General features: G+C 39.5%; 1 protein-coding gene across 8 annotated transcripts in view; it reads right to left on the bottom strand.

The window, feature by feature from the left end:
• Window positions 1–25,907, bottom strand: part of ryr2a (ryanodine receptor 2a (cardiac)) — a 235,045-nt gene that overhangs the window by 88,979 nt on the left and 120,159 nt on the right. For 3 of the 8 annotated variants that reach the window (XM_047609634.1, XM_047609635.1, XM_047609632.1), the window contains exons 40-65: window positions 25,510–25,710; window positions 24,980–25,085; window positions 23,587–23,730; window positions 22,663–22,758; window positions 19,234–19,361; window positions 18,703–18,848; window positions 18,436–18,550; window positions 17,989–18,121; window positions 16,306–16,409; window positions 15,642–15,777; window positions 15,307–15,493; window positions 14,660–14,765; window positions 14,339–14,459; window positions 12,850–13,019; window positions 11,485–11,705; window positions 11,095–11,185; window positions 10,801–10,941; window positions 9,104–9,267; window positions 8,904–8,982; window positions 8,666–8,755; window positions 6,662–6,799; window positions 6,295–6,372; window positions 6,049–6,124; window positions 1,518–1,641; window positions 1,164–1,279; window positions 57–121 (exon numbers count right to left, since the gene is read on the bottom strand). In XM_047609634.1, coding sequence (XP_047465590.1) covers window positions 57–121; window positions 1,164–1,279; window positions 1,518–1,641; window positions 6,049–6,124; window positions 6,295–6,372; window positions 6,662–6,799; window positions 8,666–8,755; window positions 8,904–8,982; window positions 9,104–9,267; window positions 10,801–10,941; window positions 11,095–11,185; window positions 11,485–11,705; window positions 12,850–13,019; window positions 14,339–14,459; window positions 14,660–14,765; window positions 15,307–15,493; window positions 15,642–15,777; window positions 16,306–16,409; window positions 17,989–18,121; window positions 18,436–18,550; window positions 18,703–18,848; window positions 19,234–19,361; window positions 22,663–22,758; window positions 23,587–23,730; window positions 24,980–25,085; window positions 25,510–25,710 — 3,276 coding nt within the window. The remainder of the gene's footprint in view (window positions 1–56; window positions 122–1,163; window positions 1,280–1,517; window positions 1,642–6,048; window positions 6,125–6,294; window positions 6,373–6,661; window positions 6,800–8,665; window positions 8,756–8,903; window positions 8,983–9,103; window positions 9,268–10,800; window positions 10,942–11,094; window positions 11,186–11,484; window positions 11,706–12,849; window positions 13,020–14,338; window positions 14,460–14,659; window positions 14,766–15,306; window positions 15,494–15,641; window positions 15,778–16,305; window positions 16,410–17,988; window positions 18,122–18,435; window positions 18,551–18,702; window positions 18,849–19,233; window positions 19,362–22,662; window positions 22,759–23,586; window positions 23,731–24,979; window positions 25,086–25,509; window positions 25,711–25,907) is intronic. The other 5 variants (XM_047609639.1, XM_047609637.1, XM_047609638.1 and 2 more) reach the window with 3 other exon arrangements.

A 25,907-nucleotide genomic window follows, 5' to 3' on the forward strand; every position in this document is an offset into this window, starting at 1 on the left:
GCAGGGTCAAATGCACATATCGCAAAAAAATACCCCAAAATTGAAAAAATGATGACCTTCCCAAAGAACTTAATCTGCTGTTCATGTGGAGTCTGCTCTCCCTTCAGCCTTGTTTCCAGATCTAAATGAGAAGCAGAACAGCAAAACACTTGATTAATTATGCAAGTACTCACCTGGACTCATCGTGCGATGCGGCATATAATGTGACGTATCATACAAGATCAAGTTTCATTGTTTTGTGAACAATGTGTTGAATGTGTATAATATAATATAATCACCCCATCATTTCATTCCTTTACATCAGAAACAGTATGTCAGTACAATCCATTTAGGTTTTCTGTCCCTTAAGACATACTAAGTGGATAAGCACCACATCTGGCTGCTTTAATCTGTGTGGTTGAGCTCCAGTGATTTTATTGCCAGCTTCAGTTAGGTTCAAACTGAAGCTAGGTTCAATGTGCTTGCTTGGACACAAGCACATTTTTGTCAGTTTTGCAGTTTGTAGTTTGTTTACAGTATAGTCAATTAACAGTGTGATTATCAAAATGGACTCTATGTGCAGAACTCAACTCAGTGCAAGGGTATTCAAGTTGGAGGAAAGATGTAGGAATTACAACTTTTTTATACACGGCCCACTTTTTTTTATATCAATCACTAATAACTAACTGGACAACTGGCAAAAAGGATAGACAAGTTAGGAAACCCAATCGTTGATGATGTCCATTGGTTCTAGATTTCAGGCAGATATTGGTTGCAATAGATTTAAAATGTAGTGTTAAGATTAACATGTTAATAATGCCTGTTAATTTGTCCACTCACTTTTGACCCACTTAAAATATGAAATGCTGCATACAATGTTGAATTCCCACACCTTTCCTCCAGTTTGGATGGGGATACCCTCAAATTAAAGTTGTCTGCTTTTGAAGCCCATGTTCATTATTTGACTGTAACTTGTTACATGTTTATGTTAATATCTTAAACTATGAAACAAGTGCAAGTATCCAAACATACATGGACCTAGCTGTACTGTACACTGAGTCTTCTCTCTCTTTTCCAGGATACTAATGGCACTAGCCTTGACCTGCATCAGCCTGTGGGAATCTAGGCAAGAGTTACAGTACTTGGCATGCTTTATTATTCATTAGACACCAGATGAATCTCACCTAACTCCATCATTTGTTGGTGGGCTTGGTCTACATATGTGATGAGCTGCTGGAGGAACGTGTAGGCAAATCGTTTCTCTATTGCTGGTGTGTCTAGTTCCTGCAACTTCTCACTTCTGGAAACAACATACACAAAGATATTTTCTGACATTTTCATGAATTCCATATTCTCAGGACATCTAGCATGTCGTATTTAAAGTTAAAGGACAAAGCTGTTGTATCTGCCAGTTCTTATTTAATATATTCTGGTACAATTTGAAAATTTAACTGAGAAATTATCTCAGTTAAATACACTGACTGCATACAGAATCTTAGAAACCATAGCTGCTGAATATTGTGATCTTCAATACCTACCTGGACACAGAGTAACCATTGATCTGAAGGAACTTCAGGATGTCTTGTGCTTTTTCTCTGTCTTTGGATTTTTCTTTGGCAGTGAGTGTATCATAAGGAACTAATAGTGGATGGTTTCCTCCACCTGGAGACAAGAACGGCACAGTAGGTTGAAGAAAAAAACAATATAGGCTAATGAAAAGACAAACAACCATTTGTAAAGCAGTAAGAGAGACCTTACAATTTTTCAGTTGAGGATTGGCATTCTTACACTCCCATAGTTCTGGAAATTATGTCCCCAGCTTATGAAAAAACAGGATTCAATGTTTTTATGTTATACTGCAGAGTTTACACCAAAGTTAGTGGTGATAACAGCAAAACAAAAAGAAAGAAGTTACTGTGCCTATAAAATGTTTTCACCCCCTAGAATGTTTTACCATTTTATTATTTTTATGAATAGAATCATGGTAAATATAATGTGGGTATTTTGTCAAGGGTGTAATCTTTACTGTTAAAGTTAAAGCAAAGTAATGCCAGTTTACTAAAAATATATCATGTATCATAGGTGATTATGTAAGTTTTTATCGTCTTCAAGAAAATGTTTAGTAGATGCACTTATGGCAGCAATTACAGTCCCGAACATTTGGAAATTGGTTTTAATCAGGTTTGCATACAACATACAGTTTAACTCCATTCATCTTCATTGATATTGGGCAAAAACAGCACTCCACATTCTCTACTGTTCACTCATCTTACCGTACCAATTATACCTGTCATTAATTAATGATTTAAGGAAGAGGGCTGGGATTTAAAATTCACATGAACAAGATTAAAATTGTGAGAGGGTTAAAAGACATAAGTTATTTGAAAGAGGTTAAACAGGTTATAAATATACCTGTCAGATGAGCTTATCTGTCATCAACCTACACACACACATTGAGACCAATAAGCTGTACAGTACTGCACAGTACAGCAACAGTAATCCTAGAGATACTTGGGTACAAGATGGGCTCCAGCAAGATACGGTTAGAAGCCAATGTAAGGCAACACAGATGGAAGTTAGTCAGCTAGCAGAACTGCAGAAAGGAAACATGACGAATAAATCCATATCGGAAGCACTCGAACCTGCCAAACAGAGGCTGAAGAAACACACCAAGGAGGCAGAGGCTAGGAGAATAAACAAGATATTCTCCACCGAACGAGCCAAGGTGTACTCTGTGGCACAGACATAACAACCGGTCAGACCACAACGAGCTGAGGTGGAACAATACTGGAAGGGCAAAGAAAGAGAGGCATCACACAACACCAATGCCCAGTGGCTAGTGGACCTAAGAGCTGACCACAGCAAACTCCCAGAACAAGAACCAGTTACCATCTCAACATCCAACAAAGAGTCAAAGAAGAAGAGCTGGACATCACCAATATTATCCATACCTACTGACTGAAGAAGTTAACAGCATTCCATGAGTGCCTAGCAGCACAGAACCAGCTGCTGAGGGATGAGACCCACCCAGAGTGGCTAACCCAGGGCAGGAAAGTCCTAATCCTGAAGGACCCCCACAAGGGACCTGTCCCATCCAACTACCGGCCGATAACCTGTCTCTGCACAACATGGAAGGCCCTATCAGGCATCATTGTGGCTAAGATGTAAGCATGTGGCTCAATACATGAGCAGGGCTCAGAAAGGAATTGGCAGCATCGCCAGAGGAGCCAAGCACCAGCTTCTAGTCAATAGAGCAGTTGCCCAAGACTGTAAGAGCAGACAAATCAACCTGAGGATTGACTACAAGAAAGCCTATGATTCACTGCCACACACATGGATACTGGAATGTCTGGAACTGTATAAGATCAACAGGAACCTAAGGGTCTTCATCCAGAGCTCGATGGGAATGTGGAGGACAACCATAGAGACTAACTCAAAGCTGATTGCCCAAATAAACATCAAGTGTGACATATACCAAGGATATGCACTATCGCCACTGCTGATCTGTGTAGGCCTGAACCCCCTAGGATCATCGGATCATCACAAAGAGTGGATGTGGGTACTAAGTCCGAAGTGGAGCAACAATCAGCCACCTGCTCTATCTGGATGATATCGATCTGTATGCCAAGAATGAGCAAGAAATCGACTCACTGATCCACACCACCAGGATCTATAGCAGTGACACAGGGATGTCGTTTGTATGTGGACGGATGGTCTCCAAGAGAGGCAAGATGATCAGAACTGAAGGGATCAACCTACCTAGGGCAAAATAGGTGACAGCCAAGTCAGCTACAAATATCTTGGTATCCCACAGGCTAATGGAAACCATGAGGAGGCCACAAGGAAGTCACCACAACCAAATATCTCTAGAGAGTAAGGCAAGTCCAGAAAAGTCAGATGAATGTACGAACTACCAGTTATCAGATCTCCACTGGAATCATAAGCTAGCCAAAGGAGGAGATAGACACCACAAATATCAAGAGGAAAGCTCCTCAAAAATGCATAAAGGGTTTCACCCCAAGTCCAACACCCTGAGACTGTACGCTAAGTGGAAAGAGTGAACATCAAAGCCACAGGGCAGGACATTTGAAACATTGAAAATCCAAGAGTACATCAAGAGAATGGCCCCAAATGATGAACTGCTATGAGAATGTCTCAGACAACAGAAACCAGCTGAACGTGCACAGGAAGATGAGAAGACAACCTAGGGACCAATGGCTAGAAAATGTTGGACTGACAGACAGCACAAAGGTACTAATCATAGCAGCACAAGAATAGGCCCTGAGGCCAAGATCTACCAGAGCAGATCAGACCGAAGGTGCAGACTGTGTAAAAATGCCACTGAGACAGTCCAGCACATAAGTGACTTTTAACGAAGAGAGAAGTATGAACAAAAATGAGGATGCAAAGAAACCTAATGTCTTAAATTAAAGATTTAGATTTGTTTAAGGTTTGTTTAGTTATCACACGCATCAATTCTGCTCAAATATGAAGGTGATATATATATGGTAATATATAAATGACAAAAAATGCTTACTTTTATTGCCCAAGTTATAACAAAGATGCTGTTAACAAACCGATCCATTTTGTAGTGTATTTTTCTGCAGTTTCCTGCTCCAGCTCTGACAGTGCTTAGTGTTGCCATGGAGATGGATACAATGTTGCCACAGACTTGGCGGAGCAATATTTTTAGTGATGAATCAGTCGTACTGTAATGCTGATTTGAGCACGTTCTAAATGTCTTATTGACCAATCAGATTGCTTGGTCGGAACTATCTAGCTAACTATCTTGTGCTGAGCCATCTTGCCGTCGTCTTCTTCTTCTTCTGTTGATTTAAAACCATCGTCTTCACGTCAGCATGAAAACATTATCAGAAACATTCATTCGTTTCTATGACTTTCCTCAATATCCTAATTCATACAAATAAATAATAATAGTAAGCAACGCTAACTAATATTAAGAAGAAGGAAAGGTAGATTATATTCGGGCTATGCTAACAAGTTTTGCTTTGTCTGCTTTATTAAAATACTATAACAGTATTACTTGTTAAAAATACATTCCAAAGACATTTCCTTAGCCAGTCTCTGGATGGCAGTATGTCTCCATGGTAGAAACTTATGATTAAAATACTCAAATGCTAACTTCTTAAAATTTGGCCTAGAAAGACAAAATTAACACGGGTCACAAGCTGGGTGTAGATTAAACATTGTAATTTTGGTTACAAGTGTACATTTCAGAGTTTGTAGTTCTAGTCAGAGAGAGATCCTGCCGCAGGTCTGACGCCAGCATGTCTGGACGTTCTTATCTTTGATGCCTGAATGTGGATTACACGTAAATGGGAGAAAAGTCTTAAATCCTTCGTTCATTGGCATGAGAATGTGCTTAAAAGCTTGTTTTATGGCTTTGTTGTATGGTCTCAGAAATCTGCAAAGGAAACAAAAACAGTCCTGTCCATTATGGACTGTCTGGCGAAGTGACCTCTGTTGGGTCAGGGGAGAAATAAGATGTTCTAGTACAATGGAACAGAAGTAACCAAGTGCCAATGGGCCACATCACCCAAAGTTGTTGAGAACAACAGGGCCAAGGTTCTGTGGGACTTCAGGTTCCAGACTGACAAACAGATCCTGGCTAACCAACCAGACAAAGTGATGGTGGACAAAAAGCAGAAGGTGGTGGTGATAGATGTGGCGATACCAGCTGACAACACCATCCGGAAAAAGAAACATGAAAAGGATGAGAAGTAGTAAGAGTTGAAGGAGCAGCTGGAATGGATGTGGAAGGTTAAGGCAAGCGCGGTCCCTGTGATAATCAGAGCACTTGGGGCAGTGACCCCCAAACTGGGAAAGTGCCTCAAACAGATCCAAGAGAGGATGACACAGATACCACCTCGTGTGTGTGTGTGTGTGTGTGTGTGCCTATGGTGGCAACAATGCTTCACACACTGGACTGGGCTAGCTCAGAGGACGTATCTGTGCCAGAGCGCCTTTATGGATTAACACCTTTTCAGGGCCATAACACTAGCACCAACTGAACCTCCCTTGAAGTAGCAACCCTGTGTGGAAAGTTACCTTTGAGTTCCAGCTCCATTTTCTTTTTCATGGCCCAGATATTATGATAATTCTCTGCAAGCAACTCTGCCAGAGACTGGAAAAAAAGCAAAGTTTTGTTCATTTATCCGTAATCAAAACATTTTACATATTATTATTATAAATAGTCCCCCTTAGTGGTACATCTAGCTTAAGGCATCCAACACGTTTTAATTTTTATTTCATCATATAATGTATATTGTTTTATCATCTTTAGTATACACTAACCTGCATATCTCTGGACAGTGTAACATTGCTCATATCAATGGGTCTTGGGCTGAAAGCTGGAGAGCCTTCAAATGACAGCTGTGGAAAGAAGGGGTCTCACGTCACTTTTTTTTTAATGTTATCTTTAAACAGCCCCTTTCAAAATAAATTAGCAAAGTCTTTAATAAAAAAATAAACAAAAATAAAATATCACAAATATCACAACCATTTGATAAAAGTAAGTCTCAAGAAGAAATATAAAGAGGATACTGGCTTTCACACGTGCCATTAAATACCCATGTTTAGCTTTTATCTACAATAAATATCCCGTGTAACAAAATGTAAAAATATGTAAGAAGTTTATATATGCTCATGTGTTCATGCGCACCTGGCTGGCCTGCGATATCCTTCTGGATTTGTCATGGCGACTGGAAGGGTCTCCCTCCCTTATCCTGTCAATGCTCCAACCCCATGAGAGCATGGTTTTTAGAGACTCTCTGATAGGCGCACAGTACACCTCTTTATCCTAAAACAGGAAAAAAATATATATATATTTAAGTGGACAAAAAAGGTTAAACTAGGGATGTCCAATATTGACTCTTTGCTGATATCTGATATCCGATATTGTCCAAATTCTTAATCCACTGAGTTGTAAAGTCCAAAACCAATATGGTATACCGCCCATATTGCCCAGACTAAGTGTGAGTGAGACTGCGGTCAAGTGAGCCATAGTTCGCCATCAACGAGTCAAGCCAGTCCCAATCATTTTTTTCCTGCACGTCTACTTCCATAATTACGGTATAAATGCCGGGACAGTCCAAAATGCAAGAGAGGAAAAAAAAAAAAACCCTTCACATTTAATGAATACCTTTTCCTTCGTTGGTTTCCACAGTTACTGACTTTTATCACAATTACTAACAATTGACATATTCACAGCAACATAACGGCGCTCTGACAGTTCAATTACTCATGTTCAAACACTTAAATAAAATCTTTTCTCTCATAGGTTTGCTCAAAATGTCTCTCGGTTCTACTTCACAATGTCCCTGATTACTACTGTACAATATTTCAAGTCATTTTACTGCAGAAAGTTGAAGATAATTCATGACAGTCACAAAATCTACAGGCGTCCTTAAAGTTCAATTCCTCATATTCAAACAGTCATAAAATCTTTTCTTTCATAGGTTTGCTTAAAATTTCTCTTGATTCTTATTCACAATGTCCCTGACTACAACACAATATTTCAAATAATCTTACTGCACAGATTTGAAGATAACTGTGGAACTGTGGAAACCAACGAAGGAAAACGTATTTCTTAAATGTGAAGGGTTTGTTTTTTCCCCCTCTCCTGCATTTTGGACTGTCCCGGCACCTAGCAACGGAGAAACTTTCTAGTATCGTCTAAAGTTTATGGAGATTGTGGAATTGCCCAAAGTGCATAAATAGTGCACATACAAACACTAAACTGCTTTATTAGTTTAGTTTAAAAATATATTTTTCCATAGACAGACTGACCTCCTAATTTCACATTTATTTTGAAGCCTGCGCAGTACCAGGGACTCACCGTAACAGCTAGTGAACCAAATATTTCCAGTAACTCCACTGAGTTATAAAGTCCAAAAGTCAAAATGTATTGAATAAAGATCGATGGAATAATGTCCTATTATCTAACGGAATATTCCTCTTCAGTCCATATTAGTCCACCTTTAGCCTGTAAAAAAAACTGTCTGACCACCGATGTGCTGCACACAAATTAGTTACACTTGTATTAACAAGACGGTTCAACAGATTCGTAACACAGAATATTCCTTAAAGAAAGGGGAATTTGTAAATACAGATATATTACTTTATTGAAGTTGACTTCCACTGGACTTATTCGATTTGTTTACATGTTATAGATTTTCAGGACATGACAATGTGGAGATGGCGGAGTGATATTTTTAGTGATGAATCAGCCGTGCTGTAATGCTGATTCGAGCACATTCTAAATGTTTTATTGACCAATCAGATTGCTCGGTCGAAACTATTTGCTGTATAATGTTATTTAGACATAATTGTTTTGGCTCCGGGTGCAGTTTAATAAGGTCATCAATCGCACGCCGGTAAATATCTCAGGACCCCAAAGCAGCAGCAGGAGCGCGCAGCAGCACAACCCACAAAACACATATGCCAATCTATGACTGATGAGAAAAACAAGATATGCTACTTAACACCCACAAAAGATCTGAACCCAGTTCACGCTGAAGATGGCTGGCCCATAGATTCATGTAATGCTTCCAGAATCCACACACATCCATACGCTGGCTTAATTTCACAAACACTTCACTCGATGTTGACAACAGATAGTTGAAAGCTTTTGACAAACAGACTCATACAGCTGCATGCAGGCTACCTTCTCAGAGAGGCCTTTGTATGGTTTCAGTAGAGGGTGGCTCTTGGTAATTTCACAGATCTGTTCTCCATATGACCAGCCACTGGAAAACTAGAATACAAATACATTTTATCATAATGTTAGAATGAACTGAGTTTGCATATTATGTCAGCATATTGTGCGGTGTTGGTTGCTTTTGTATAAATGTTGCAGCATGTTGCATATTGTATTACTATTGTATAAGCAACTCCTCTCTTACCTTTTCAATACACCACTTCTCATGGTTGTGCTCTGCGTATCGGGCAATGAAATAGTCCAGTTTCTCTGAGACAGTCACGCTGTCGAAGAGAGACAAGAAGAAGGAATATGTTCAAATATATGGCAACAGCTTGTATCAAGGCTAATCAGAAATGCAGAAAAGACAAGCGGGTCCTGAATAATAATAAATGTGGTGCATACTTGGTAGTGTCTGCAGGCTGGGGAATGAAATTTCCCTCTAAGTCCATAGATGAGTGCTTCTCCATCATGGCCATGTAGTTGGACTCCATGTAGTCTGGAGGAAGGGCTCCAGCCACAGCACTGAGACATGGTAGCGCAAGCTTATAAAGCTCCTCATCATACTGCTACATATGAAAACACATACATAGCATACATAGTTTGGTAGCAGTTTTGCCTGCAAGATTTACCACAGGTAAATGTTAATGACATGCACAGATCTATGAATGCAGTTTACCAACAAGGGAATGAGAGAGACTTTTGAGAAGGCAAGCTGGATTCTGACTGCAAAGATAGAATTTGCAGATAATATTAAACTCAATCAAGATTTTAATTACTGCCCGCTGCTCAGTAGTTTCCGCTGCATGGACGTGACACTGTAGCACATGCGTGACTTAAAGAGGAGTTGCGATTCAAGAAAGATCCAAATAGGCTGTAAACACCAAAATGCCAGGGTGGAGTTTAGAGATTTATCCACTAAAAAATTAAATTAGCCTATACAGACTCCTGAAATGCCGGTTCCCTGTTGACGAAACAATGAACCAAACGACAAAAAAACAAAACCCATCTCTTAGGTAGATGGTGATGGTGATCCATGTAAGCTGGGTTCTACTCAAGGTTTCTACCAGTTAAAAGGGAGTTTTTCCTTGCCACCATCGCCTTCATGCTCGCTCTGGAGGTTTCAGGCCGGGTTTCAGACCAGATTTGTCTTGAGGTAATTTGCATTTTTATTGACACTATATAAATAAAATTTTATTGAAATTTAATAAGGTCCTATAAAGCAGTACCCGCATGACTTTCAACTTCAGTATCCTGCACTCACTGCACTAGTAGAAAAATGATTTATCTTCATCCCCTCTACAATATGTGCAGCATTTGATATATGTTCAAATGGTGGCATCACCTTGTTCCATCTCTATATTGATGTTTGTTTGTTTTCTGTTTTTTTTACTTTTTTAAAATCAATTTAAAAGACTATACACCTTTATGTAACAATGCAACAAGGGAATGCAGGAATATGTAAGTTCAAGGCAGTCCAGTAAAGCAGGCTGAGCAACTCAAAGTCAAATTTACTTACAACTTAAGAAAACAAGAACAAAAAGTAGTAGTAGTAGTAAAGCAGATGATAAAAAACTAAAATTAAAAAAAAAAAAAAACTGCAAAAACGGGAACTGAACAGGAACACAAGGGAATATTCACATGGTGACTTCACAGCACAGGCACCAAAAACACAAGGTCATGACTCCTTTATATTTGCATATCCATTTCATTTCACTGTAAATTCCATTTCATTTTTCTTCTCTTTTTTTGTATTCACTAACTTCAATCCACTTCAATTTTGTTCTATTTTATTTTTTGTTATATATCATATATAGTATTGTGTGTCTGCCATTGCTACTGCAATGATGAAATTTCACAGACTAAGATGAATAAAGCATCCATCCATCCATCCATCCATCCATCCATCCATCCATCCATCCATCCATCCATCCATCCATCCATCTATTTGCAAGTCTGAACTTTCATGTATCCTAATTCCAGTTCCTCCCCTTCCATCAAAATTCAAACTGTGAACATATTTTTCACATTTTATTACCTTTATCCCTTAATTTGTTTCATTTTTAGAATTCAATAGAAATAATTCAAATCTAGAGCCTCACCTTGCAAGACAGAGCATCAAAGATTCCCCAGAACAATTTCCTTGAGAGGTGAAGCTCTTCTTCCGACGCTGCTCCAAAATTGCCCCAACCTCCAGCCAGGCAATAATATTTCCAGCAACGCTCATAGTGATTGGTCAGTAGCTTGGGAGAGGGAAGAGTAAGTGGGCGTTATAAGTGCAGCATGTGAAAGTTTTTCAGTGAATTTGAAATCAGGGGTTCTGGTACCAAGGAAGTAAAGGATGTGTCATACTGTAAAAGGTGACTTCAGTTTGATATGATTGTTGTGTTTCTCACCTTCAGAGGCATCTTGGTGTGTTCATTAAGCAGTGGAACATCAAACACCAGCCTCCTCAGGAGATGTTGCATCATTGAAGGCCTCAGCTTGCTGCAAATGATGTGACATAAATGAATTAACTATTAGCACTGACAGAATGCTTCTATGATATGACCAATATAAAACCATAATACATGAAACATAATACATGATTGGAACCTCAATCAGACTCTGTAGAATATTTAAAAAAAATAAATAAATAAAAAAAAAAATAAAACAGGCAAACAACCAGTTTATGAGAACTAAATAAGAAGAAGGAGTCAAGGAGTCTCACAGTCTTAATTACACTTACACTGTAGGTATATGGACAGGTATATGGACATTGTTTGTCCTAAAAGAATGTGTCTTACCCACAAACAGCTAGCAGACACTCCTCTATGACATCCCTCTGTGCCTTGGTGAGGCAGCAACCTTTGGACAGGCGGTACACCGTGTGAAGGAAGGAGTCGATCAGTGATGCAAAGGGCTCGGTCCCCGCAAACAGTGGAGCACATTTAGTCAGAAGAGGTAACACTGCTGTACACAAATACCTGTTGAGGGCAAGTGCCATATCTGTGGCACTGAGAGTAACCTGACACAAAAATAGAGACAACATTAAAAGTGAAGCATGCTTTCTTTTTACATATTTTGATGATTTGGGGTGTATAACTGTCTACAACAAGCCATGATCACTGATCTCAAGGTATAAAACTCCACTTGGTAGTTGTTAAACTGTAATCCCCTAGTAGTGTTTCACCCTCCCCCTTATGTGACAATTGATGACAAAAGAGTGGCTGGAGTCAGTCATCTAAAGCGCTGTGTCTGTCAGTGCTGAAGTTGTTTTAAATATTTTACTACTGAGGCATTAAAGATTTAGCAGAACAAATTCTCACATTTCATCCATCCATTTTATCCATTTACTTGGATAAAAACTTGGACAAAATGTTAAATCGTCTTGCTTTTATATAGCGCTTTTCTACCTATTGGTACTCAGAGCACTTTTACAGTCACAGACACATCTAACCATTCGCTCACAAAAGCACACACACATTGTGTCTGTGAACATTCTCAGTCATCCAGGTCATGGTAATCCAAAAGTGCAGTGAATAAGGTCAACTGGACTTGTAAAATTTATTGAAAAAATTTCTCCACTCATCCAAGTAGCTTCTTCAGTTCTGAGAGACTAGGGGCAAGTTGAGATTAACTCTGTGGGTACAACCCACCAGAAACTCACTTGACCAGAAACTGGTGCCACTATTTCCATAATGGCTGAGTACTTACCTGTTGCTGAGAGGGGGGTTGTTTGCCTGGGCTATTTACCCTATGAATGGAGCTCTAACGATGCTATTGTCAGTGGGAGCCTCCAGTCTCCCGCCTTTTTGGATCACACACACATTCACACACCAGTTGCACTGGGAGCAACTGGGGTTTCAGTGTCTTACTCAAGGACACTTCGGCATATGGCACATTCCAGGGATCAAATCGCTAACCCTTCGGTTTGTGGAGTCATACGACTGCCATACTACTGTGACATACTGTATTACTCCCTCTACTTTGTGATTATTGTGCCTTGTTGGATTAATTAACATCACATTAAATAATAGCATTTGCATTGTGCCGCCACAGGTGGGGACCAATAAGAACAATAAGAAGATACATTTCATCAACAGGTGGAATGAAATTAATAACCAAAGATGAAGGCAATGAATGAAAATAGCAACAAAAATAAGACATACAGTGTCCAGAGAGGCAGCAGCCCTCAGATCTGGTAAGAATCCGACTTCCAGGAGGTGAAGGAGAAAATTCTGGTTTTCTATGCCATAGACCCGGTCAAGAAACAGGACCATGGCAGCTTTATGGTCAGGACAGAATCCTGCTGACATGTCCGGTTCCACAACCAACCCATCTATGTATCCGCACACAAACACACATAGAGAAACACGCACACGCAAGGTGAATGTATTAATGACCAAAGGGCTAAATATTTTTTTATAGTTAAATATCCAAGATTTACAATTTTAGAATTTTTAAAGATTTGTCTCTGCACATTTCCTCCTTTGAATGCCCATTGGACTAGTCTATAAAAGGGCTTACGGTTATTAGTGTTTTTAAGAGGAGTAAATGTACAAATTCTTCCTCCTTTAAAGGTCTCACTTTTAAACTCTGTGTATCCAATTGTACTTGTTATTACAGTCTTGTTTTAATTAAATAATACAAGAAATATTACACAATTATGTTATGACTACTAATTCATATGCTACTGATTTTTTAACCATTGCATCTTCTTTCATTTTGGATCAGCATGTAAATGGCCAGACACAAAAGCATGGGCACATCTGGTCCTAGTTGTTTCTCATGGTGTGATATGGGCTCTACTGGTCAACAGCATCATCTCACGCCTCAGTTTTAATTCTTTCTCAATTCTGCACTCTCTTAGAGAACTGTAACCTCAATTCTCCCGATCAAATAATGAAATACAAATTATCTAACTAATCAATTAAACTCTGCATGTCTGCTCTAAGCCTCATTGTGCCACGTTTGTGACTTCCAACTTCTTGTGATATCTCCCAAGTTTTTATATATACGTAATATATTATATTGGGCCAGTTCTCCGTCTACTGGCTGTATCCTTGATCATTTTAAAACTGCTTGTTACGTGACATGCGGGGTCAGAGGTCAGACCTGCTTGTATGTGTGTTTCTCTCCTTGTTTTCCCTCCCTCTTCCACTTCTCTCTGTTCTCAGATGAATCTGTACATGAGTGAGGGGTCATAAGCACTGCTTTCAATACAACTGATCATGGCACTCTATTAACGCAGTTCTCTTGATGCAGTTCTCTTCATCAGAACAACAACGTTATCGTTCAATTTTATCTTTAAAAGACACAAAGGCTATTTCACATGCTTTCATTTGCTCGCGCGTCTGGATTATTGTGAAAGTCTTTTTACCTTCGTCTTTTTTTCTTTCTTTTTTTCTTTTTACCTACGTCTTAACAATAAATCAAACTCATGACTAAAATGCAAAATCCAAATGCCAGGCTTTTAGCCAGAACCAGGAAAAGGAATACCACTCCAGGTTTAGCAGGTTTCCATTGGATCCCAGTATGTTTTAGAATAGATTTTAAGATCTTACTGATTACTTTTGACTTTAACATGTTATATTATATATTTTTTTATTATTGTTATTGTATTATTTTAGGATTTCATGTCCTGAAGGTTGTGCTTACCTTTAGCTAGGTTAGGCATGGAGAATGAAATGCTGATGACTCCCACCAGGTCTTCAATAGGAATGAGAGACCTCAAAATGGCTCTGATACGGATTGCTTCACCTTTACCAGCATGGATCAACTAAATTGGTCCCAAAAAAAAAGTCAGAAACAGAGATAGATAGAGAGAGAGAGAGAGAGAGAGAGAGAGAGAGAGAGAGAGAGAGAGAGAGAGAGAGCGAGAGAGAGAGAGTGAGAGAGAGAGAGAGAGAGAGAGAAGAGTCTTTGTGAGTGTCTGATTGACTGTTTGTTTGTCTGTGTGTACAGTCTGTTGTTACTTACATGCATCTCTGGAGCACAGCGGCCAAGGAGGTCAATAAGAGCAGCATAGAAAGTCATGATAGCATTTCCCATGTGGATGGTATCATCTTCCTCATCCATGTCACTGCTGTACACACAGATTAACTGCAACTAAATACTTGAGATCAGGTTTAAGTTACACGTTGTTGTTTTTTGTTTGTTTGTTTGTTTGTTTATGTTACATTTTTATATACAAACAAAGGTATCAAACTAACAAGCAAGCAAATGCTAAAACTAAATGTACCCCACAACAATGAAAAAATTAACAGCGTGCCCATGTTAGTCACACATACTCTGCAGTTATATCGCCATGCATCATGGGACTGCAGGCTAGGTAAATTTACATTCTGACTGATAGTAAATGAGTCGATAATGGTCACTAAATCTGACAGACTAATTAAGCTCTGTGTTTTACAAAAGAATTATTGACAGATGCATAAACTTTCAAACAACATATGAGCAACCAAATGGACTTTCTTTTTAAAGAGAACATCCTTTTAGAAACAAAGTTAGATACTTATTTTTACCAGCATAGAAAGCAGTTCATTTAATTAACAGATGTAAAGGACTTTTTTGCAGTGCTGCTAACTCAACTACTTGTGGTGGAAAACTTGTTCAAGAATAATTACAGTGTCTTGCTGCTTTCAGACGTAGGGGATGGACCATCTCTAGAGGGATCTAGAGAGATCTTAATGGCTTCCTCCATTGCTGCCAGCAACCCGTCGCCACCTTCACCTCGAAGGGCAGGACCAAAACATTCTGGTCGCCGAATAAGAAGCCTTACCACAACATTGGCATTCTCTTCCACACTTTCACCTGGCCACAAATCAGGATACAGTCATTCAGAATGGAAGAGACAAACTTTATGCCACACTGATATTGACAGATTTTTTTTTTTTTTGAAAAAAAGAGATCTGAACTGATAACAGCCAATTGGGATTTGAAAAATGTACACAATTTTCACCATTGCAGAAAACAGCAAATCGCAGGAAGTCTAGATATCGCTCCCCCTCCACAGGGTTCCAGCCGATGTCAGGGTATTGTTTACACACCAGCATCGCACAGCTCTGCAGCCCACAGCCAGCAAGGTACTGCACCACCTGTACAGGTAAATTACATGTTTTGTTGGTTTTTGATGCGGAAACAAGCAAATTAAATAGAATCATTGCAGCCAGCAGACATATATATATAGTTTTTAAGATGTGTGTCGAAAGTGGTGTGGCTCTGGACATAAGTGGACAAGGCAATCCAAATGAAAGTAATGTGTATGTCATTGCAATGCTTGGTCACACCTGACAGATATTTCTATTTGAGAATTTGAAAAATATCCCCAAAATAGTGACAGTGTCAAACAACGATGTAAGCAAAAATAAATCAGTTCACCCAAAGTTAAATTATTATACTGTTATCTAATATAACAATGATAAGAATATGAAATAATGTCAGTTTGTTTTTTCATGCCCATATAGTTGAGTCCAGAGAGTTACTGCGATATTAAGTGGATGTACAGTTATAAACTGGCAACTGGGTATAAGTTGTGACATTAATTTCTTAGTCCTCTCAAACATACAACTGTATTCTACAGTTTTACAATTTATAAATCTAATGTTTGTGTGTGTCAACCTCACCTTCTCTAGATCTGGCTCTCTTAAAGCCAGGGCCAGCTCATTATTATCCATGACAGAGGCTGCAGCCACATCCAGGGGAGTGGATCCTCGCATAGAGGGAGATGCTAAGATGTGAGGATACAAGTTCAGTTCAGTTCAGTTCAGTTTAAGATGGGCAATTCAGTTTACAGCTCTCAGCACAATAAACCAATCATTAAAACAATCATTTGTTAGACATACAACTAACACTCAACTCTCAGTTGTCAGTACTGAACTAATGGTTTCCCAGCAGCAATATCTTGTGCAAGTGGAAAAATGCAAAAATAAGTATTTGAACAAGGAAAAGAATAAATAATAAAGAAATAGGATAGAAAAAATAATAATGAACCAAAAAAGCACAACCATAAAATAGTTTGAGTAGCGATTTTCTTCAGGGGTGAGTAATAGTGTCGCTCTTAGGTCATTAAAGTAAATCCACTGGACATGACATGGACTCCCTGCTTCATAATGCATTTTGCTGTCTGGACCAAACTTGTTTTTTTCCAGAGAACACTGAAGTCTGTTAGCTGGACTCCAGTAATCTTAGAGCAGTTATGACTATTTGATTCATAGTGTTCTTGTGTTTCAAAGAGAGACCATTAACCCAACAAATCAAAGACAACAATAAAAGACTCTCAATTAAAGAATGATAAAAGGAACATAGAATGGTTTTAGAAACACTAAAAGAGTTGAGATTCTGCATCACATGGATTCTTTGTTAACCCCATTTGACAAGTGACTGTGTTTTTGTTGAATTTGAAATGAGAGTCAAATGTGGTTCCTATGTCTTTATAGGTTGCCACAACTACACTGATTCACCATGTGTCTGGCTGATAATGAGATACCAATAATAATAATGTTATATATAAGACTTAAGAAGCGACACCATCACAACCCCAATACAGGCTTATTAAAATCTGGGATGACAAGCATGAAGTTAACGGATGGATCCACAGATGGTGGATACGCTGAGGTTTTGCTGAAAAGGAAAGGTACAGACTGAAGCAAGAAATGTTTCATACAGTCTTCTTTGGGATCAAAATATTTTTACAGTACTCACTACTGTAATGTCTACAATTCAGCAATATAATTAAAGGATTCTTTTCCACACTCTTGCTAGCATAGCTGTCAGTTTGCCTGGAAGCCTATACATGAAGTAGCAGCAGAACAAGCTATAGTTAACCTTACACCTAATGGTCAAAGCACTACCAGGTAGCAGTAGGTCAGGAGGTAGAGTGGTCGTCCAGTAACCGAAAGGTTGGCGGGTCGATTCCGCCTAGACACTTAACCCACCTTGCCCCCAGGTGTATGCTCCCTGGTGTATGAGTGAGTGATGTTGGTGGTGGTTGGAGAGGCTGTTTCCATCAGCCTGCCCTAGGGCAGCAGTGACTGCTGAGATGTGACTGTGTGAGCGGATTAGTAATGCATACAACTCTAAGCACTTTGAACATCTAAAAATGAAAAAGCGCAATATAAAACCAATGCATTATTATTATTATTTTTTAAACCTAGAAAAATGCAATGCCTAAATAAATTGCCTTTTATGATTGCCTTATCTGAAAATTCACTTTAAGCATTGCTTATCTGCCCTTCCCATTACTGTTTTATAGAAGATTAAAAAAAAAAAAATATGTAGAACCACATACAGTATATACATAAACTCACCAAGGCCAACACTGCTGTTCTCCAGTAGGTAGCTTAGATGGTCAAACATAGCTTTCTGGTTCTGACGGCTAATTCGACAGAAGTAGCACAGAAAACGACAACAGTTGGCCACCATTTTGGGAAAAGTGATTTCCTGCAAACACACAAGCATCATGTACAGTCTTGTTAGAAAAAAAAAATTATGTGCCATTCGTTTTAAATTCAATATTGTCCATAAAGTTATATTATCTTATTTATATATATATTTGAATATATTTCATGAAGAAGGGACTGAAATTCCAAATGACAGTCCCTTATTTTGTAGTATGACAGGACACAAATCTAAATAAAAACCTTTCATCTGCCCTTCTCCTTTACAATCTATAATCTCTATATTCACCTACTGTACTATAGTTCATTTGAGGTGTGCATTTCATTACTTTTTTTGCTTCTGCAACATGGACTTACTTTGGAGCCTCCTCCACTGAGTACGTTGACCATGACCTCCATGACAGTCTCATGCATCCCCAAAGCTCTCATCAGGTTAGGATGCTGGTAGAATACCTTGTTGTTCATAATATCACTAAAGAAAAAAAGTACAAGCTGGAAACTTGAAATATTGCTGAAACCGTCAGGGGTTTCAGATAGACGTATGTATTTAAAAAGATATAGAAAAGATAAAAATCTCCATCTCCAAAAAGTCTTCATGTGATAAAGTGATAAGTGTTTTCTCACCCCAGTCCTCTGATCATCAGTTTCTCCTCTTCTCTACCCATTCGTACACTTAGGAGGGATCTGATTTGACCCAGAGCAGCCAATAAGTTGATAGTGTCCTCAATCGACACAGAGTTTATAGTGTAGGTTTTAGGAAGTGCCCGCACCTGGACAGAGTAAAACATGTATTGACAGGCTTGCTTTAGTTCTTGCGGAGGCCCACAGGTTTTCTTATTGGGGTACTTTGAGACTGTGCAGACTTCACACAAAAACTGCATAACTTCTACAATGACTCAAAATAATAAAATATAATAATAGTATGTCATATAATGAATAAGGGCATGAATACATCTGACTGTTTCAAGAGGCTGAACATAAGTTTCACGGTTTGCACTATAAAGCATCATGCAGTCAACTTTGCTTAATTTGGCCGAATAATTCATCTGACTCTTTCTGTCTTCTTTCTGTCATCAGTCAGATATTACTACAGTGGAGTGAGTAGGGTCCACAGTGTCTTGTCTTTTCTCTTAGGATGAACACACTCAAACAAACCTGTCCTCCAATGCCATCATACTGGCGGTGCAGCAAGACAAACATAGCTCTGACTAGTTCCGGAGCCTCAATAACTGACTCCTGAGCCCAGCGGACCATAGTATCTGAAATCAACTGCTGTAATGTACCTGCAAAGAAAGAAACAATAAGGGAGGGAGAGAGGGAGAGAGAAAATTAGTAACGAGTTGTTAGGAAATTAGAGCTTCACAAGCCAAAAAAAAAAAAAAAAAGCCAAGCCAAATGTTATGACACTTTTTGGTGTATTTTCCATTCTACTGAGACTTATTCGCAGCTCATGTGCAATTAAACTGGTACTGTACACTGTCTTTTTGAGTGGGGTTACGATCAATAGGGGGTTTTCTGCCCTCTGGGTAGTAGATTTTATATTGGTTCCATTAACACCCTCTCTTAGGTTAATTGAGGTATAACAAGTTTGCTTTTTTCTTTCTGCAACTTAAATGTGCTTTATAAATAAATTTAAACGTGACCTTTACCTAATTAAATATATTTAGGTACATTGGTACATTGTGTTGTGTGCGGTTTGTGTAGTTCGGGATATGTATATAGATAGTTAGCATGGATATAAAACAAGTTTTATAAGGTTATTCATCTTCACGAGAGGACCCAACGATCTCTTGCTGCATCAAACATTCATCTTCACAAGATTGTTTCCAACAGGCATGGGGTCATGTATACAGTAAATTGTGTCTTTGATCCTCTTGTTCTCTCCAATAACCCTGAAGTACTTCGTCTCATAGTGAGGAGAGAACCACCTTCTAAAGCTAAACCCATACCACCAGATGTTAGTAGATTTCCGGGCACCACCTGCAGCACATAACCATCAACAGGAAGTGTGTAGAGGTGGTTCAGTCATATAAGTACCCGGGTCTACAGCTGGATCACAAACTGGACCTGTTGGCTAACATAAAGTCAGTATACAAAAAGGACAGAGTTGTCTCTACTTTCTCAGGAGGCAAAGATTGATATCTGCCGGGAGCTGCTGGACATGTTCTACAAGACTATTGTTGCTAGTGACCTCTTCTATGCTGTAGTGTGCTGGGGAGGCAGCACTAAGAAGCTGGAAAAATTGAAACTGAAGGTGGGCTCTGTAGTAGGGGCAGAGCTGGAGTCCCTGACGTCAGTGGCTGATGAAAGAACCTTGAACAAAATCTGAACCATTTTGAACAATGTCCACCACCCTCTACACAACACTGTAGTGAGGCAGAAAAGCTTGTTCAGTAACAGACTGCTGTCTGTCAAAGAAAAAGTTATCACCAAAAAGTAGGTCACACACTCTAATATTTTGTTGGTATGCCATTAACTTTAATTAAAGCACACATTCGATAAGCTTCTGCAATATCACAAGTTTTATTTATGCTCCCTAGCAAATTGTAGCCTTTTTCCATTTAGCGTCACTGATTAGTGGTTTTCTTAAGGCTACACAGCTGTTCTGTCTAAATCACTTGAATTCCCTTTGCATTGTACGTGTGGAAATGCTCTTACTTTCACTGTTAAACATGGGCCTGATTTCTTCTGTTGTTTTTCTTCACCTTGATTCACCATATTGATGTGATCACTGATAATAATAAATAATAATGCAATGATTTTATATAGCGCTTTTCCATTTTTAGAGGCTCAAAGTGCTTACAATTGTATGCATTATTCATTCGCTCACACAGTCACACCCTGTTGATGGTGAACTACCTCAGTAGTCACAGGGGCGGTTGTGGTTCAGTAGGTAGAGCGGGTTGTCCACTTAACCCCCAGTTGCTCCCACTAGTGTGAGTGAATGGTGGATATGTCTCTGACTGTACCTTTGAGTAGGTAGAAAGGCGTTACATAAAAGCAAGGCCTCCTCGACCACCACCAATCATACATACACCAGGGAGTGTGTGCATGTATGTATACAGAACAGACAGGCACCATGGGAAATAAAGGGGTACCCAAGACGTACAAGAAGCCCTCCATATCAGAAGCACTCAAAACTGCTAAACAGAGACTAACAGCTCTGGCTACCTAGCTGAAGAAATACACCAAGGAGGCAGAGGCTAGGGGAATAAACAAGACACACCAAACCTGCCATGGTGTACTCTCAGTGGCAGGGAAATAACAGGGAAAGTAACAACTGGTCAGACCCACCACACAACGCCCAATGGCTAGTGGACCTAAGAGCTGACCAGAGTACCCTCCCAGTACAAAAAACAGTAACCATCTCAATGGCAGACATTCAACAGAGAATGTCAAAGAAGAAGAGCTGGACAGCACCAGGTCCCAATATGATCCATACCTACTGACTGAAGAAGTTAACTGCACTCCATGGGCGCCTATCGCCTGAGGGGGACCCACCCTGAGTGGCTAACCCAGGGCAGGACAGTCCTACCGGCCAATAACCTGTTTCTGCACAACATGGAAAGTTCTATCAGGCATCATTGCAGCTAAGATGAGTAATCATGTGGCTCAATATATGAGCGGGCATCAGAAGGGAAGTGGCAGCAACATCAGCCAAAAACCAGCTACTGGTCGATAGAACAGTTGCCCAAGACTGTAAGGGCAGACAGACCAGCCTGACCACTGACTACAAGAAAGCCTATGATTCAATGCCACACACATGGATACTGGAATTTCTTGAACTGTATAAGATCAACAGAAACCTAAGGGTCTTCATCCAGAAGTCGATGGGAATGTGGAAGACCACCCTAGAAGCCAACTCAAAGTCAATTGCCCAAATCAACATCAAGTGCAACATATACAGCGGATAAACACATCACAATTTTTCATAGTAATCATATTTTATGGTGCTATTGACATTAAATTTTCACCAGATGTTGGTAACAACCCAAGTAATCTATACATAGAAAGATGTAATAATGTAAAATAACAGAGGGAAAAAGTATTGAACATGCTTACTGATATTTATTTATTAGTTTGTACAAAAGCCTTTGTTGGTAATGACAGCTTCAAGATGTGTACTGTCTATTCTAAATTTTTCTCATGTTTGGAAGACTTTTGAGAGTAGTTTCCTCATATTCACAGGTACTCTCTGAATCTATATAGGCCGCCATATGGGATTTTCTCAATAAATGCGGTCACTGTATTGGTCTAAAACAATCATGTGAGAGCCATTTTACTACTTTCTTGTTATGCTCAGAACAAACTAGTTCTCAATTAAAAAAAATGATTATAAAAAAACTGCAGGATTAGGAAAGGAGAACTTTTACTTTCCAACTCAGTACAAACCTGTTAATATTATGAAGTAAAAAGCATGTAGACGACAGCAGTGGGAACAAGATTCATTTTCCAGACACAATTTCTCTGTTCACCTTATGGACTAATCAACATGTATGCACTACCATCAGATCATCATCAGATACCCCATTGGCCAAAGGAGGAGATAGAAACCACAGATATCAAGACAAGAAAGTTCCTCACCATGCACAGAGGGTTTCATCCCAAGTCCGACACCCTGAGACTGTATGTTAAGTGGAAAGAGGGAGGCAGACGACCAGTGAGCATCAAAGTCACAGTCTGGGATGAAACATAGAAATTCCAAGATTACAACAAGAAAATGGCCCCAAATGATGCTAAGAGAATGTCTCAGACAACAGAAACCTGATGAGAATGCATAGGAAGAGGAGCAGGCAACCTGGAGGGACAAGCAACTACACGCTATGTATCAAAGAAGTGGCTAATATCGAGAAAATGGCTGGAAAATGCTGGACTGACAGATTTCACAGAGGCACTAATCATGGCAGCACAAGAACAGGCCCTAAGTACAAGAGCCATAGAGGCCAAGACCTACCAGAATAGATCAGACCCAAGGTGCAAACTGTGCAAAGATGCCCCTGAGACAGTCCAGCACATAGCAGCAAGATGTAAGATGCTAGCCGGATCAGCATACATGGAGAGTAGATCCACAGTCAGGTGGCTGGGATAGTGTACAGGAACATCTGTACCCAGTAGGGAATAAAAGTACCCAAGTCCCAATGGGCCACACCCCAGAAGGAGGTTGAGAAAAACAAGGCCAAGGTTCTGTGGGACTTCAGATTCCCGACTGACAAATAGATTCTAGCTGACCAACCAGACATGGTGGTGGATAAAGAGCAGAAGAAGGTGGTGATGATAAATGTGGCCGACTGATGCCAACACCAGAAAGAAGGAACACGAAAAGGTTGAGAAGTTCCATGGGTTGAAAGAGCAGCTGGAATGGATGTGGAAGGTTATGGTGAGTGTGATCCCTGGACGTTTCATAAATATATATATACAGTATGTGTGTATATATGTATATACACAGTGCAAAGGTTATTATTATAAGGTTATTGCTGCCGTTCAATTGGTTTAGTGCAAAGGACTCACATGGCTTCCTGTCTTTTTTGTCTTTTGGAAGGTTGGCCATCTTCTTCTTCAAATAAGCCACTTTCTCCACTAGTGACATGAGTCGGCCTCGTATGGTGAAGTCGCTTTCTCCGTCACCACCTCTCTCCTCGTCCAACTCTATACCTGTTGGAATAGAGAGATCAGAGCTTGCAATATATTTCCATGCCTTAAGTTGGAGTGGATCCAGCTATACAAGATGATTAAATTGTACAAGGATATATACATGTGTGTAACAGGACATATTTACAAAGTACTGAGACCAGTTTTGATATGTTACAAGACACAGTAATTTACATGAAATTTTGTAAGTGCAATGAAGTTCTTTACAACAGGATGTGAGGGACCAATCTGTGCCTTAAGGTTGTAGAAAATGTCTCAAAGTGCTATCTCATTATGTATGCGGATTAAATTTGCATACAATTTACATACAACTGAATTAATTAAAACAGATTTTAACCACAGATAAACCATGTCAGGTAGATAATTTCACTTAACTTCAACTGATGTAATCAGACTGCTTTGCAGGCTTCCTTGCTGGTGACCACACATTTTCTGGACTTAAATTATGAGCCTGCCTTTGAAGGAATCACGTGGGTGTATATCACAGACTGATCAACGGTGTCCAAGAATGGCACATGCAGCCCAGCCCCACTTTTAAGTTTCACAAGGCTACAGCGACAAAGGTATTATGTATAACCATCTTGTTGCTTGTAATTTTCCAAGTTAAAAACATAATATTTCTCTTCTCTTTGTCTACTGTCAGGAATGCAGTGATGATGTGAGTCATTTTTATGCAGAAATGTCAATTTCTGAGGGGGTCCAAATACTATTAAGCAGCATCATGCATGCATGGCTATAAAAGTAATGAGGTTGTGTAACACAGGACAGGAGGAATCCATATTTTACCTATGTTTGTTCAAGCTGACTTGAAGTTTAACGCCATTATACATGCAAGATGACAAATAGCATCATGACATAGTTGCCTGGTAGTTCAAGTTGGCTTAGAGCTGAGTGTAGAGCGGTGGTAGTGATGTTTTCTATAGATCAGAAACCTGCCTCACTTGCTGTACTGCACTTGTCATCCAAGGGTTTTCATTGGGATAATTGTTAAAAGTCTGGTTTGAAACGTTTTCGTGAAGAGCAGTGAGAAATGGTCTGACATGCCTAGGTGAGGGAAAGTATTCATTGAGAAATAGGGTTTGCATTATTGTATAGTCAAGCAGTAAGCTAGAACAGCAATTAAAAATAATGACAATATACATACAGTACACAGTGTCATTGATCTATGTTATGTTTATATGGTTATGTTGGATGCGTAATGCTGTTTGATGCTTATAGTTAATACAACTGTTTGGTTGGCTATGAAACTGACCACAGTGTCTCATAAGATCTTCATGGAAATCTGTCAGCTGCTCTCGGACGTGTTCTGGACAGGGACACTCCTGCTTCTCATCCTTAAAGTTCAGCAACATGTTGATCTGGAGAAACACATGCTCGATCAATACAAGTTCTGATCAATACAGTGATGACTTAACAGTAGTAAAATGGCCGTCTCATGGTCTTAAGTGGGCCTATGCATGTTGGATTTCCATGCTATAAATCTACTGGTTCTTGAATCATCATATATACAGTACACACACTGTGTTTCCGACATCCCATTGAATAAGGGATTTGGGAGTTATAAGAAAGGCACTATTTGATTTAGGGTCTGAAGTGCATTTCAGTAAAGAGTATCTCATCATACACAACCAAAGCAGCACAGAAACAAAAAAGTCTGTGACCTATAAGAATTAGAAAACCAAACATGAGTGACACAAATTATTTTCCTGTCCCTCCTACTTTTTTAACCTATTGGTTTGCATTATAAATTACAGTCTCACTCTTCTTCAGAGGCGGGCCTACCTGTTCCTGTGGGGGAGATCTGAATTCTTTGGTCTTCTTGGCAGTGAGGGCTGCTGACATGTTAAGTGCCAGCATCACCTCATTGTAGCGGAACCGTTGGTTTTCTTGAAGACAAGCCACAAAGTCATCAGAGAAGGCCACCACTGCTTCAATTCGATGGCGCACCTGGCAGTCACACAAGTATTGCAGGACATGGCACATCTATGCACACACAAACACAGAAAAGAGGGGTTAGTTAATAAGGATCTGGAAATGCAGTCTAATGGCTCATACAACTGTTGCATGGTATTTCCACAGCCTCGGTAAAGCGTTTTGATGAGCCATTCACCTTGCAGCCTGACAGAGGGAGAAAAAAAATACAGGCCTCGCTTTGGTTTGTAAAGTATTTTGTAGAATAT

This window comes from Mugil cephalus, chromosome 16, assembly GCF_022458985.1.
Source record: "Mugil cephalus isolate CIBA_MC_2020 chromosome 16, CIBA_Mcephalus_1.1, whole genome shotgun sequence".
Classification (NCBI taxonomy): domain Eukaryota; kingdom Metazoa; phylum Chordata; class Actinopteri; order Mugiliformes; family Mugilidae; genus Mugil; species Mugil cephalus.